Source organism: Equus quagga, chromosome 1 (genome assembly GCF_021613505.1).
Source record: "Equus quagga isolate Etosha38 chromosome 1, UCLA_HA_Equagga_1.0, whole genome shotgun sequence".
Classification (NCBI taxonomy): Eukaryota; Metazoa; Chordata; class Mammalia; order Perissodactyla; family Equidae; genus Equus; species Equus quagga.
In genome coordinates, this window is record NC_060267.1 from 103,282,671 (window position 1) to 103,298,144 (window position 15,474).

The 15,474-nt window shown below is 43.7% G+C and overlaps 1 protein-coding gene across 8 annotated transcripts in view; it reads right to left on the bottom strand.

Annotated features, from left to right (window-relative positions):
- The window catches only part of IFT122 (intraflagellar transport 122), an 88,024-nt gene that overhangs the window by 67,246 nt on the left and 5,304 nt on the right, over positions 1-15,474 (bottom strand). For 4 of the 8 annotated variants that reach the window (XM_046668346.1, XM_046668325.1, XM_046668374.1 and 1 more), the window contains exons 2-8: positions 12,592-12,658; positions 11,168-11,252; positions 6,488-6,566; positions 4,673-4,749; positions 2,409-2,475; positions 1,334-1,480; positions 133-309 (exon numbers count right to left, since the gene is read on the bottom strand). In XM_046668346.1, the coding sequence (XP_046524302.1) occupies positions 133-309; positions 1,334-1,480; positions 2,409-2,475; positions 4,673-4,749; positions 6,488-6,566; positions 11,168-11,252; positions 12,592-12,658 (699 nt within the window). Of the gene's footprint in view, positions 1-132; positions 310-1,333; positions 1,481-2,408; positions 2,476-4,672; positions 4,750-6,487; positions 6,567-11,167; positions 11,253-12,591; positions 12,659-15,474 lie in introns of those variants that run through there. The other 4 variants (XM_046668333.1, XM_046668364.1, XM_046668340.1 and 1 more) reach the window with 3 other exon arrangements.

Here is a 15,474-nt window from a genome sequence, read left to right on the forward strand (position 1 = left end):
TACAGGGGCTTTTATCAACAATGCCCCCAACCCCTCTTAGAAAGGAGCTTCAGAGCAGTGTCTGCCCTGGCAAGTCGATGCCGAGGCCTGGACCCTTCCAAAGTGGGTGCTCGCTCCTCAGGACACACTCACGAGTTGTCGTCCCTGGAACTGTCGTCTTCTTCCTCTGGCTCTTCCTCCTCTGCCTCACTACCCTGACTACTGTACACTGCTGACTTCAGAGAAGAAGGGATTTCCTGAAAATATCTGTTGACAATGACTTCCTCAGCATCCTCGTTCTCTCTGTTCATCCAGAAACTCTCCCATCGGCTGTAGACAGTAAGTGGTTGTTCACAATCATGTTGCCTAGAACTACACTAAAGCTATAATTTCAAAACCTGTCAAGGAGCCCCTGAATGCTGCCCGGAAGAAGAGAGCAACCAGGTACCTGGGCATCCTGCTTCTCATGAATTAAAAATGGTATCATGAAGCCACAAAGTCATCTGTGGCCACAAAATCAAACAGCAGGAACTCTGGGGTAGGCTAATGGCCTTTGAAGGCATCAGACATGCATGGTATAGCCCTGGGCTGGACAAAATTAGTCAGGAAGAAGCATAATAATCTGGTATCAGAAAGGCAATGGAATTAAACAACCTTCTAAATTAAAGAGGCACCACCTGTAAAACGACATTGGGCTGGTACGCAATTAAGTCCTTTGATTTATCTTGAGAGGACTCTGAGGGGGGTACTAGTCGTTTAATAATATTATAGGATTACATAACAAGCATCTAAAGCTGTTAGTCCACCCTCAAAGTCACATGGGCATAGGAAGGAAACTGTGTGTACGGTTTGAGAAGAAGATGCCAATTGTTTGTGGAACTATAGGCTTTAGGGACATTTGTATACTTAATTTTGACTTTTTTGGCAAGGGCAGCAAAAAAGCCTCATGAAAAAGCTACTTCTTATTGAGTGGGCACATGTTCTGCCCAGACTTGGAGGGAAGAACTGAAAAACAGAAAAAAGCAAAATAAAGCCACAGCAAAGAGGTAAGCTATTAATTTATAAAGAAATGGCCTTCCTGTGTCACATGCACGCGCACACGTGCACACACACACACTTTAGAGTGGCCCAGATAGCTCATCTGCTTAGCTAAATCTCTCAGATTCATTCCAACACTCAAGCTATGCTCTTAAAAATTTCCGTTCAAATGGAACAGGTTCCACAACAGATCAGTCAAATGGGGTAAAAAGGCTTTGAATGCATGGAGACCTCAGGAAGAGAGAAAGAACTCAGCCTGCTGAGAAAGCCCTTCTTCATAATAGTATTTGCCCTAGAAGGAGAGCTATCAGATCACCTTGAAGGGTTCCAGCAGATGGACCATATGGGGGAGAGGGAGCCCCCTGGCCGCTCAATCTTCACTTTCTCCTCGCCATTTTTGTTCCGTATGCTGATGATCCCATTGAACATCCCCAGAGCCAGGTACTGTCCATCATTTGTCCAGCTGTTCATGCAACCAACAAATGGCATGGAGAGAAGGAAAGGAACACACAGAAGGTAAAACCAGTGACAATGATGCCTTGAATGAAACACAGTGTGACGAGGCAGCAACAGCTGGGATCATCCTGGTCTTGATGTAAAAGTCAGAGGACCAAACTTAAAATCCCATTTACTTCTGGAATCAACAGTGAGATGTGAAGGCAGCAGGACCTTTTTCTGAGCTCCCACAGCTCTCTGTACATCCCTCCACAAAAGCCCTTAGCTTGTGCCTGCATTGCTGGGCCAACCTCCATTTCCACTCAACATTTCAACCTCCTCCCACTTGAAGAGGGCCTAAGAACAGAATCTGTGTCTTGGTATATTCCCAGCCTCTAGAACAGGTGCTTAACAGATGCTGAATGAAAGAAGGGCTACACTCAGAAGCTGCACAGCCAGAACAGCTACCATTTACAGAGTGCCTACTATATGCCAGGCACTGTGCTGCTTGCTTTATACTCCTTAGTGTGCATTTCACAACAACCCTATCAACTCAGTATTTTTATCCCCGTCTGTCAGATGAGGAACCTCCTAAGGTCACAGAGCGTGCCAGTGACCAAAACTGGATTTGAATCTAGGTCTAGCATCAAAGCCTGTGCTTTCTTTAGTGCACATGCTGCCTGGACAAGGACAGCCTCCACTGAGTACAGCTTCAGGCTGAGGAGGGCTGTTGCTAGAAAACTGCACAAAAGGCAACCTATAGTTCTCTTTTGCTTGATAATCAAAGGCACAGGTCCTTCCCATCAAGGAGACCATAAAAGAAGAAAGGAGGGACCCAAACCAACTAGGTAATACAAGACCTTCTCTACTGTGTGAAGGTGAACTAACTGGCTTCTGAGAGTCTGTTTGGAAGAGGAGGGAACATAAAGCCCACCTTCAGAGCTGCCTTAACTCACCTGCAGCAGGTAATCTTGCTGCTGGATTTGTGCTTGGAGACAGACTTCTGTTCAGGAGACCACAAGCCTTCAATGCAAAATAACATAAAAGAAAATAGATTGGTTGGACTATTACTCAGCAATAAAAAGGAACAAACTGTTGATACATACAACACCACAGATGGATCTCCAGGGCTTTATGCTGAGTGAAAAAAGCCAGTCTCAAAAGTTCATATACGGTATGATTCCATTTTACAACATTCTCAAAATGACAAAATTACACAGAGATGGAAAAGAGAGTAATGGTTACCAGGTACCAAGGGTTAGGGATAATAGGAGGTTGGGGGAGATGACGATAAAGGAGGATCTTTGCGGTGACGGTTATCTACACAGGTGATGAAATGACAGAACTATCTACACACACTGCCATGCCCCATTTCCTGGTTTTGATATTGTACAACAGTTACATAAGATGTATCCATGGCGGAAACTGGATGAAGGGTACAGAGACCTCTCTACAGTCTTTCCAACTTACTGTGAATCTATAATTATTTTGAAAGAAAAAGAAAAAAAGGAAGATAGATTGGTAAATTTCTAGCCAAATTTTCAGGGGTTTCACTCAAAGAAATGACAACTTCACTGTTCATAAATATTACATTGCAACCAGAGTATAACTTAGTATTCAAAGTAAAGAATGACGCTTTCTGAAAATCCAGTCTCCTCTCCCGGGCCTCACCCACAGGACATGACCCTATCTGGGCTGTGCCTCGTCCATGGCACACTGGTCACCTTTGGCTTGCTCCCTCCTGCCCTTAGATGCTCTGGCTCAGTGCCCACAACAGGTGTATGTTCAGACAACATAAGCAAAGTCTACTCTTTGCCTGGGCCGTGAAGCATGATCAAGAAGGTAAATCTAGGGCAAAAATATATTTACATAGCAAGGTGCAACATCAAACAAACTTTGTTTCCCCTCTTGCCTGGTCCAGAATGCCTCCTCCAAACATTTCAACCTGAGTACATATCATCTATGTTCCACTAAGCCTGCCAAGAGCCTCCAGATGGAGGAAAACTGCCCTTCCTGGGCCTCCCTCAGCAGTGCTCACCAGAGCACTTGCCATGCAATTGCACGGCCGAGTCCAAGCCCTGGTTCCACCACTTACCGGGCTGGGTGACCTCAGGTGAGTCACTGAACTGCTCTAAGGCCATTCTCTTTCATCAGTGGAATGGGAATGAGAATAACACCTGACCTCAGGGGTTGTCCTAGAGCTCAAATAGGAATTCATTTTTAACCCTTAGCACAGTGCAAACATTCAACAAATATTATTATTACTTAATATTATATTTTTCCAAATCCTACCTCCCCACCTGCCCCTGACCAGAAGCTCTTTGAGGGCAGGAATCCTATTTTGTTTTTTTAATTCCAAAAGTATGCACACAGACAGTGCCTCACATGGAGAAAACGCTAAATTTTTTAATAAATGACAGTCACTTCCCCTTTTATTTATACAATGTGCTTTCAATTACATTCTCTCTTTTGAATCTCAGAACTCTACCAGTGAGATAGACAAGTGGGAACGTGTTCATCTTAGATAAGGGAAGTGAAACACTCAGAGGAATTAGGTCTCTCACGCCTTGATAACAGCTGTTCTGTCGTACCCACTATCTCTTAGCAAGGAAGACACAACTGCTGAGCTGGAAGCCAGACTCCACCTTGCATAGAGATAACCCATAAGCTCTGTCCACTTTCCCTCCCTGCCTCAACAGACCTTTCACTGGCCTCTCTTCTGTGCCAGTGCCATACGAGTGCCACGTGTGGGGCGAGGGAGAATTCCTCAGGGCTTGAGCCCCTCAGGGAGGACTGCTACAGCCACCAAACAAGTTAATGATGACACACGGCACAAGAAGCACAGTTCAAACAGTGAAGAATTTCACACGTACACGAATGCTGGGAGACACGGAGGTGAGGACAACTGAACTGCCCCTGCCAGGGTGAGGCGGAGAAGGCTTCCCAGAGGCGGCAACACCAAATTATGCCTCTGCTCTCCCATTTCCCTTCCTTGGGGCCCTTCTTGCTGTCTCCCAGATTCCGTACCAGACTCAAAGTCACTACTCACTCTCTGGGTTCCACACAGTTCAAAGAACACCTGTCAGCCTCCCCTCAGCAGTGAAGGGAGAGAAGTGGCATTAACTCTCAGGAGGAAACGGTCACATTCTGGATGCATTTCAGCATTTTTTGCCTAGATTTTCAGTTATTTCAGAACAAGACATCAGGAATCAGAACCTACCAAAGTCATTGGAGGAACAAGATGCCAGCTGATGGGTAACAGGGTTGTAGGAGACACATTGGATAGAATCATTGTGCCTGGGAAGTAAACAACTGTAGATTACCATGTAGCAAACCACAAACGTTTCAGTGGCTACAACTGAAGATTTTGATGATGAACCCACAGCCTCTCTGACTACACACCACAAGCCTGTATGCAAGTGACCAACAAAAGCACAGGGATGAATTCTCCCCCCCGATGGCCCCTCCCTCACCCTTTTCATCTCTTAAACATTACCCACCCATCACCCTGGCCTAGCGTAAACGCCACCTCTTCCAGGACTAGCGTGCTGGACATCTCTGGTTTGTGAGCTGATAAAGACAATGATGTAAAGCACCTAGCCTAGCACCAGGTGCAAAGGAAGCGCTTTATTAAGGGCTATTACTCTTAATGCTTTGTGGAGACCTGGAAATCCAAGAAGGAGGTGCAATGAAGATATGACAGGTTAAGATCTGGAAACATGGCAAATCCGGAGACAACAATGAAAGCTGAGTGAGTCACGTGCCACACATGGCATCTCAGCCTCAGTTTTATGCCTTCACTTCTGGGTAACACTTTAGTTACAACCTCATTCATTCATTCTTTCAAAAGTTGTTTGTTGATTTGTACACCCATGTTCAAAGCGGCATTATTCAAAATAGCCAAGAGGTAGAAGCCACCTAAATGTCCATCAACGACAGATGAATGGATATACAAAATGTGGTCTATACATACACTAGAATATTATTAAAAATTCTTAAAAAGTAAGGAAATTCTGACACATGCTACAACATGGATGAACCTTGAGGATATTATGCTAAGTGAAATAAACCAGTCACAAAAGGACAAATATTGTATGATTCCACTTACATAAGATGCCTAGAGTAGTCAGATTCATAAAGACAGAAAGTAGAATGGAGGTTGCCAACGGCTGGGGGCAGGGAATGGGAGTTGTTGCTTAATGGGTATGGAGTCTCAGTTTTACAAGATGAAAAGAGTTCTGGAGATTGGTTGCACAAAAACATGAAAGTACTTGCTACTGAACTGTACATTTAAAAATGGTTATGATGGTTATAACTTTTATGTTATGTGTGTTTTACTGCAAGTAAAAAGAAAAAAGCAAAAAAATCATTTGTTGAGTACCTACTATAGGCCAGGCACTGTACTAGACAGCAGGGACACAAGGGTGAGCAAAAACAGATGCAGTGCCTGTCCTCATGGAGCTTACAGGCTGACGGGAGATATCAATCACCAGAATAAATGCAAAACTACAACTGTGAGAAATGCCATGAAGGAGACCCAGCCGAGTCTAGAGGGGCAGAAAAGTCTTTGCAGAAGCAGCAGCATCTGAGCCTGAGATCTGCAGAGTGAGAAGGGGTTAACTAGGTGGAGGAACAGGAGGGACGTGAGCAGAGCCCCTGCAGTGAGAGGAAGCCCAGAGCACACCGACCAAGTTTCTGGCTGTCGACACTGGGTGGTCATGAAGCCATTCCCTGATATGGGGACACTGGAGGAAGACAGGTTGGGGTGGGGGGGAATGTGGGATGTCAGATTAACAAAACTGAGCTATAGGAAAACACCTGGCCCAGGGCTGGCCAAGCTAGTAGTGCTCAAGAAATGTTCATTCACTTACCCTTAACCAACCTTCTCAACCCACCGGACTCCCACAACTGCACTTCAACTTCGACTGCAGAGAAAAACGTTCTTCCTCGTGTCTTTCATAAGGGGCTTTTGCTACAGTCACTCAATAAGAGAAGAGTCAAACTAATAGCACCATGCACCTCACTGGTTACTCACGTGTACTTCAGAATGCCTTCCAATTTTGACGTCCAGATAATAACGCTTTTGTCAGCTGATCCAGAAGCAAAGCGCTTGCCTAAAAGTGTTTTTAAAAAGAAAATTCTCACATTTATTTTAAAGACTTTTTTTTCCCCTTTTTCTCCCCAAAGCCCTCTGGTACATAGTTGTATATTTTTAGTTGTGGGTCCTTCTAGTTGTGGCATGTGGGACGCCGCCTCAGCATGGCCTGACGAGCAGTGCCATGTCCGCGCCCAGGATCCAAACCAGCCAAACCCTGGGCCGCTGAAGCAGAGCGCGTGACCTTAACCGCTCGGCCACGGGGCCAGCCTCTCATGTTTATTTTAAAATGGCATTTCCCAGAGTATTTCTTAGAAAACGAGCTCTTTAAGCTACCTAACAAGTGTCAGCTGCTTCTCTACGCCCTCTTATCAGTACCAGGTGGCAGTACTTTGGAGTCAGGAAGTTCGGGTTCAAACCCTGCTTTGTCCAGCACCGAGTAAACAAAGATGGCTTGAGGACCTACCACATGCTAGCTATCATGTTCTGTGCTAGGGATTGAGTAGTGATTAAAACACACATGATTCCTGCCTTCATAGAGTTTAGCATAGTGGGAAAAGTACTAATCCAATACAAACACACTGTGGTAAGAAAAGAATGGGGTCCTATGAAAAAGAATAACTGGGGGACCTAATTTAGATTAGGCAAGACTTCTCTGAGGATAAGATCCTTCAGCCGAGACCTAAAGGAGGAGCAAAGCTTAGCCAGGTGCAAAGAGAGGAGAATGATCCATCCACATGGCTAGAATAGATGTGCAAAGGCCCTGAGGCAGGAAAAGCCTGGCATGTTTGAGGGGCTGAGAGGCAGCCAGCATGGAACACCAAGGGCAAGGGGTGAGGGGGTGAGAGAGGGATCTCTAGGTGCTTCAGGGCCACAGGTGAGATCTTGCTCTTTATGCCAAAGAAAGGCTCTAAGCAAAAGAGTGACAGATGAGATTTTCATTTTTATACTACTTGGGCTTTATGAAAGAAGGGACTGGAGAAAGGCAACATATAACAAACGATTACTTATTAATTACATTGTAATTAATATTTTTTACAAATTTGCAGGTGCTTAGAAGTGGAGCAGGGTATCGTGGCAGCAAACAACAGGGAGCCTTTACCTATTCTGTTAAGAGATGACAATTAAGAGCTAAGTACGAACCAGATTTTGTACACCTTGTTAAGGATTTTTAGACTTTATTCTTAGGGTAAGTCACTGTTCTCTGAGTCTCAGTGTCTTCATCTGAACCATAATAACGCCTTCCTCAGAGGCTCTTTGTGGAGGTCAACTAAGATTATATCTGTAAAGCACCTTTCACAGTGGCTGAGATAGTAGGTATTAGGGTGATCCATACGACATTGCTGCAAATACTAAATAAACGGAAGCTGCCTGTATTTATTACTATTTCTGTCACTCCTCCCTCATACTGGCAGGCAGATGGTGATGAAGAGTGTGCGCTCCGGGCCCACGTTTGGGTTGGACTTCCCAGTGATGTCACTTACCAGTTGCAGGACCCGGAACAAGCTACTGGACATCTCTATGCTTTTATTTCCTCATTTGAAAAATGGATGCAACAATACTATTTACCTCACAGTTGTGAAGATTAAATGAGATTAAAATGCTAAGACAGTGCCTGGAATGGAACAAATGCTAAAAAAAAAAATAGCTATTATTATTGTTATTTCTTCACACTGGCTTGTATTGTTTTCGTTGAACAAAAAGACTAGTTCTTACACACCTGTGTATCATGGTTGCTCATTAAATACTTATTAAACTTAAGGGAGAAATCAGAAACAAGCAGACTTAAAGAGCAAAACTGCAATTCAGTGTATCTCCATTCCCAGATCCAAGGGGAAAAGACCAGTTTAGAGGAACCAGAAGACTTCTTAATCATCACGTAAGCGTCATGAGGAGGCAGAATGATAGACTAGGAAGAATGAGGGCTCTGCAGTCGGAAGACCTCAGTCAGGCCCCACTCTGCCACCATCACCTGCAATTGCTCCAAGCCCGTTTTCTCATCTGTGAGAAGAGCCAAGAATCCCTTTCCTGCCTGCCTCAGAGGGCTACTGGGAGGATCAGATGAGATGATGTGTGTGACAGGACTCTGCCAAGTGCTAACAAATGCCACTGATGGCAGGGCACACTCTGACATCCTCAAGGGCATTAAAGATGTTGCAGGCCAAAGAGCCCCTAGACCTATGAACTCCAGAGGCCCCCCAGGTCTCCCCACAGTATTATTCTGAACTTGAACTCAAACACGCATATAAAAAACCTGACTACTGTGGCACACTCGGCCACAGGGCAAGAAATTGGTGTTGTCTTTACCACTAACTTGCTGCACGACCATAGCAAGTCACTTGATTTCTCTAGGCCTTTATGTGGGGCTAAAATGAAAAGATTGGGCTAGATCAGACTAAAACCGTATGCACGAAATTGTGTGTATCCCTGAAGTATGTGCATTTTTCTAGAAAGGTGTCTATAGCTTACATTGGATTCTCAAAAGATGTCTGCCACCCAAAAGAAGTTAAAAACCTGGAGCCTGATGATCTCCAAGGTTCGTTTAAGTACTATAACACTCTGATTCTATGACTTCTTGGCAGAGGTCACAGAATCTTATCTCTAACTCCATATCCATTTGACACATGAGGAAACCGAGACTCAGAGAGATTCAATAACCACCTCAAACTCACAGAGCTTTTGGGGTTGGAACTTGAAGCCGTCTCATTTCGAAGCCCATGTTCTTCCCACTAATCCCATGCATGGGTAGCACAGATTTCTTTTTAACTCTCAATATCAATTTCATGCACCCATTCTCTGACTACCACCTCTCCTCTTCCTCACCCACCTGGTGCCATAACTCCAATAATCCTTCAACCCCACCAGAACCTACCACCTCTCCTCTGCCCCTCACCCCTTGTGGTCCTCTCACCCCTCATTACTCAGCCAACAGTTCAAGGTCAATGTATATAATCACTCCTTTGCATACATCCTCTGCTCCCTTGCCCTCTTACTTCATCTTCAAAGGTGCTTGCAAACCCACCCCTCTGGTTAAATCCAACTCTCTACCTCCTTTGCTCCTGTATCTATGCAGCTAAAAGCGGTGGAGAAAAAGACATAATCACACCACTGATCTCACTTTCAATTAATCATCACCAGCTTCAAGTGGGCCCTTCATATCACTAGAGACCTCACTATACCTCTGAGGTCCATTCACTTAGCCGCTTTACTAGGCAATGATTTTACATTGTTTCCTTTCTCCTCAACTCTCTGACACCCCTTCTCCATCCTCACTCTCAGTTGATGTTGCTTCCTATTTCACTGAAAGAATGGAAGAAAATTTCCATTGGACTCCTACTATCAAATGCCCCCACCTGCCAGCACCTGCAGGGACATCCTCTACTTTCCCACCATGTCCCATCTATGCCCTAAATCTCATCTCCTTTTGCCCATTCAACAACTCTGTTCTGGCAATTCCCTCCCCTCTCTCCTACAGTGTCAACTTCTCTCAAGTTCCACATGTCCAAAACGGAACTCCTGATGTTCCACGTTAAGTTTCTCTATCCGTGACCTTCCCCATCTCAGTGGAGGGCAACTCCATCCTTTCAGTCGCTCAGGTCAAAAACTTGGAGTCACCCCTGACTCCTTTCTTCACACCTCACATCCAATTTGTCAGGCAATCCCATCGGCTCTACCTTCAAACTATATCTAGAATCTCACCACCTCCACCACTTCCTCTGCTCCCACAGAGGTCTGAGCCACCATCACCAGTGTTATAAAACCTATCTAGATGATGCCTCCTCACTCATCTCCTTGCCCCAATCCTCACCTCTTGCAGGCTGTTTCCAAAACAGCAGCTAGAGGGATCCTTTTAAAATATAAATCAGATCAGATCTCTCCTCTGCTCAGAACTCTTTAGTTCCCCATTTTCACTGAGAATCAAGGCCAAAGTCCTTATGACAGCGAACGTCCTTACAATAGCCAACATGATCTGGCCACCCACACCTGTTACCTCTCTACTTTCATCCCTACTGCTCCCCTGATTCTCTCTGCCCAGTCCCTGGAAGGCACCCTCCCACTTGAGGGTCTGTGCAATGGCTCTTCCCTCTGCGAGAAGCTCTCATCCACCAGATGCCCACTGCCAGGATCTCACGCCTCCCTACCTACAACTCTTTGCTCACCTGTCCCCTTTGCTCACCTGTCAATAACACCCCCACTACCCTATTCAATACTATACCCAATCCCCTGCCCAATCCAGCTCTCTTAATCCCCCTTATTTTACCCTACCTTTTCTTCTTCCTTAACACTTACCTTCCAGCATACTGCTTAATTTACTAATTTACTATGTTTAGTCTATGTTTTCCCTCATACTGTCCCCCACCCCCCCACAGATATAAGCCCCATATGGGCAGGGATCTTTGTCTGTTTTGTTCTCTGAAGGATCTCAAGCAGCTGGAACAGTGCCTAGCACATAGATGGCCCTCAATAAATACCTGTTGAATTGAAGTCTAAGAGACTTAACTATCTTCTGAAACTGCAAGTTGTACTTTGGCTTACTAAAAATAATTAAGGAACGACTAAGGAGAAAATGAGCAGCTATAAGGCCATTACAGAGCCTGTAAATACAGAGCGGCCTCTTACCATCCTTCGCGTATGCCACACAGTAAACAGTATCTTTGTGTCCCTTTAAGGGCTGAAGTAAGGTGCCATCAGAAGTGTCATAAACCTGTCAAAAAGGGGGACACAAGTAGATTATCCACATGGCATCCATTAGTCAGAATTCTTGCAGGTTGCTGCTGCTATTTTTGTTTTTATTAAAAAAAAAAAGTCAATTTTCTAAATTTGCATCAAGTAAAAACTGCACTGAGAGAGAGGTAAAAACCAGACAGAATGTGACTTAAAGTTGGGAAACCCAAGAATGAGAAGTCTTGACTCTGTGCATTACAGCCAGGAACATGCTATTGATCCTCCAGGAGCAAAAGTTCACTCTGTGGAACTTCTCTACAAAGTTCACACATCTTGCATGAATTTGAATATATGAACAATCAAGCTAGGCCCTCCCAAACAAAGCTAGCATATGCAAAGAGCCAGCTACAACATGATTAAATTTTAGTGCTAGCCCTGCCCCTAATATCAACATCATAGAGAGATGTTTTGTATTTGCTACCAAGAGTTTGAAAGTCACAGACCTGAACTCGGGGTTTGCAAATCAGAGGGAGTGTTATAAAACCCAACTGTAACATGGATTTAGGATATTTTACAGCTGTGTAACATCTATAAATATGTGGAGATTTGAAAAACATGCCATCTGAGAAATCAAGGCCAAACCCTCCAGAAATCATTAGTGTTGCAGAAGATAAGCTATGAAAAAAAACTAAAAGGATTTGGATTGTTTACCCTGGAGAGAAGTCTGCAGAACAATTTAATCATGGTTTTAGGATTGAGTAGTTACAATACAGAGAATGGAGATAGTCAGTCTGCATATCTAGAAACAATAGAGTAAGAGGAAGTGGACTTACGCAGGAGGAAAGAGAGATCATACAAAGGTTTTTAGGTCAAACAGAATTCTCTGAAAATTACTTTTATACACTGGGATAGGTTCCAGAGGGAGCTTATATTCTTTGAAAGTATGAAAAATAAGACAGCATTGATATGGAATTGTTTAGGTAAGCCAGTTCCTAAAAGTTGGGGTCAGGCTATCTGGCTTCTCACAGAGGGAGCCCCTTCAGTCCTGTTGCCTGAGTTTTTCAGGGGGACAAAATGAAAACTGACACTAGTCCAGTTTCAAAGGCATTTTGATTGTTTCCAACTCTTTCACGGGTGTCTCGAAGTAAAAAGGGAAAGATTAATGACTCCAAAGGAGGTATTGTTCACAGGTTCCTATCTGACAGACCGTTTACTTACCTGTTTTAAATAGCCCATTTCCTTCCCTATTAAAAAGTAATGACTGGTTTTTCCGCCGTTGCTTTTTTTTATCTCAAAAAAAAAGGGGGTCAAATTTCAGAGTGCTTACAAGAGGGAGAGGAAGAAAAGCACTTAAAAAGGAAACTCAGACAAAATCCTACCAGTAATCTGTTTCCTGCAGCCAAAATCAGTTGGGTTCCATCAGGCTTAAATGCGAGGTCATATATACTAAACAGGAGACAAAACAAGACAAAAGAACAATTAGGAACCAAAATGATGAGGTCTGCTAATGGCCAGGAAAGCAAACTTTATTTCCATTATGAAACACTGCTTGTGTATGAGGAAGAAAAATAATGGCGAAGAACTGCATTTGGTTGCAAATTCCATTCAACCACTACACCTTGGCAGCCCATTCAATCACAACCCACTGGGCAGTTAACTCTATGTTCCAATTTCCACTCATCCAGAAGCCAGACACCAGAGATGAGTCAGAGGGTCAGCAGTTGAGGGCACTAACTCTTCTAATAATACCATAAAAGCCTGAGAGAATGTGCAGGGGCTAGTAAATCGACACATCTCTAAAAAAATTGGTCACATTAAAATATCATTATTATTTCCAATTAATTAGATACTTATTATCTTAGGTGCTAGGCACTAACAGATACAAGATGAGTAAATCATAGTCCCTCCCTGTCCTCAAGGAAACTACCATCCAGCAGGAGGGTGTGACTCAGACACATTCACAAAGAACTACCATGTGTCATCAATTCTAAAGCATACATTTTTGCATATTTTAACATCTCGGAGGTTGGGACATGTTTTTTTTGTTTGTGTGTGTGTGTGTGTGTGTGTGTGTGTGTGTGTGTGAGGAAGATTTGCCCTGAGCTGACATCCTTTGCCAATCCTGCTCTACTTTGTATGTGGGATACCACCACAGCATGACTGATGAGTGGAGTAGGTCGGCACCTGGAATCCAAACCTGGGAACCCTAGTCCACTGAAGCGGAGCTTGTGAAACTTTAACCACTAGGCCACGGCGCCAGGCCCTGGGATGTGTCTTATAATTGATGACATGTCAGTTCAACTGGCAGTACTTTTTGCTTTCTTAGTGGTATGTAAAATAATGCTACTTTACAATCAGTGACCTCTTAGAGTAGATGAAATACAGAATAATACTGTGATAAAGACTTTAGGAGATATGTTAAAACATATAGAATTCAAAGGAGGAAGACAGTGTTCTGATTTGGAGAGAGGATCAGAAAAAGCTTCATAAAAAAACAGTATTTTAAAAAGGTAGGGCTTTTGTGACATGCAGGAGGAGACTGGGTGGGTGCAGCATTTCAGGCAGAGAAAACAAAAGTAAAGACACGAAGGGAGAACAGCAAATAATCTAATTTGACTGAAACATCTAAATATGTGCAAGGCAGTAGGGACAGATAAGACTAGAAAATCAGCCTAGAACTATATTACAACGATTCTTGAATGCCCCGAGCAGAGGATTTCATTAGTTCAGGTGACTCTAGTAAGAGTGTATCGGACAGTGTTGCCAGGACAGACTACTGTAAAAGTTTAGCATGTGTTAAGTTTCTCTGATAACTGAGAGTAATCTAAAATATATGCCTTTGGTAACAGTACTTGGAGCATTTACCACAGAGAGATCCCATGCTGAGCTCATCAAATGAATTGTTTTATTTCATCCTCACAATTCTATGAGGTAGGAATTATTACTTGATTTTGTAGTTGAGGACACCACGGCTCAGACAGGTCATTTATCTCACCCAACATCACATGACTAGCAAGTGAAAGGGCCAGAATTTCAAGTTGGGTCTGACTCTATAGAGTCTGTGCTATACTGCCATCCACTCTTTTCAATGATTGTCATGTATGATAAATCTGTTACCTTAATTCTTTAATAACAGTGGCTAACATTTATTTAGCACATTTATTTACTGTGTGTACTAAAGTACACTTTAAATGCTTTACATATATTAACTCACTTAATCCTCACAACAACTCTCTACCTATTTTGCAGACAAGAAAACTAAGGCACAGAGAAGTTAAATAACCCGCCCGAAAATACACTGCTACTGAGTGGAGGTGGAGCTAGAATCCAAACCCAGGCAGTCTGGCTCTGAAGTCCATGCTCTAACCATTATGCTCTGTGGCCTTCATTATCATTATCATTAGCATATGCCATAGTTGACAAAATAATTAGCAGTCGTTTCCATGCTTTATCAACAACAACAACAAAAAAGGTATTATTACCTACTCAAAGCATTACATGTAGAATTAAGAAGTTTTATATAGACTCTGTCGGCCTCAGAAGCTTACTTTAACAAAAACAGTTCTTCACATATATTCAACAGCTAAGAGTTGTTATAGAGTGTAAACTTACACCGTCTCATTTGATCCTATGATAACACAACGCAGCAAACAGGCCAGGTGCTATTGGCCCATTTTTCTTGATGAGGAAACTAAAGTACAGAGGCAAGTCATTTGTCTGCTGTCACACAGTGGCTGACAGAGAAGCTGAAGAAGGATGACTGTTCCACCCTTTCCAGTTAGGCATCCCTCTTAATAGAAGCAAACACAGACTCTGAGTTCTTCAGCTTCCTCACTGCTAAGTAGTAACAGACCTGGGCCTTCCTGTTTTTCAGGCTTACCTTCTTTGAGTTGGGGGGCGGGGCGGGGGGGGGCGGTACTTTGCACGTTTCACACTCTGAGGAGAAGCAGGCATTCGAGTGGAAAGCAGAGGGGAGCTAGGCCCAGAGGAGCTGACCTCCTGTCTGAGCTTGCGTCTTCACCTACTAAACAAGGATAGAGAGCTGCCCTTCCACCTCCCAGGGTGCTACAACCCTGCCTGGTGCAATGCATCTGACACCTGCAGGTTGCTATGATGAAGTATTAGGGAGTGGAAGCAGGTAAGGCCCACTCCCAGCCATTACATCTCCAGCACATTTTGTCTCTGAGGCAGTCAGTCCACTGTTTTGGCTAAAACTGTTTCTTGGACACATGCTATTAGTCACAACCAATTTTCTTCCAAAC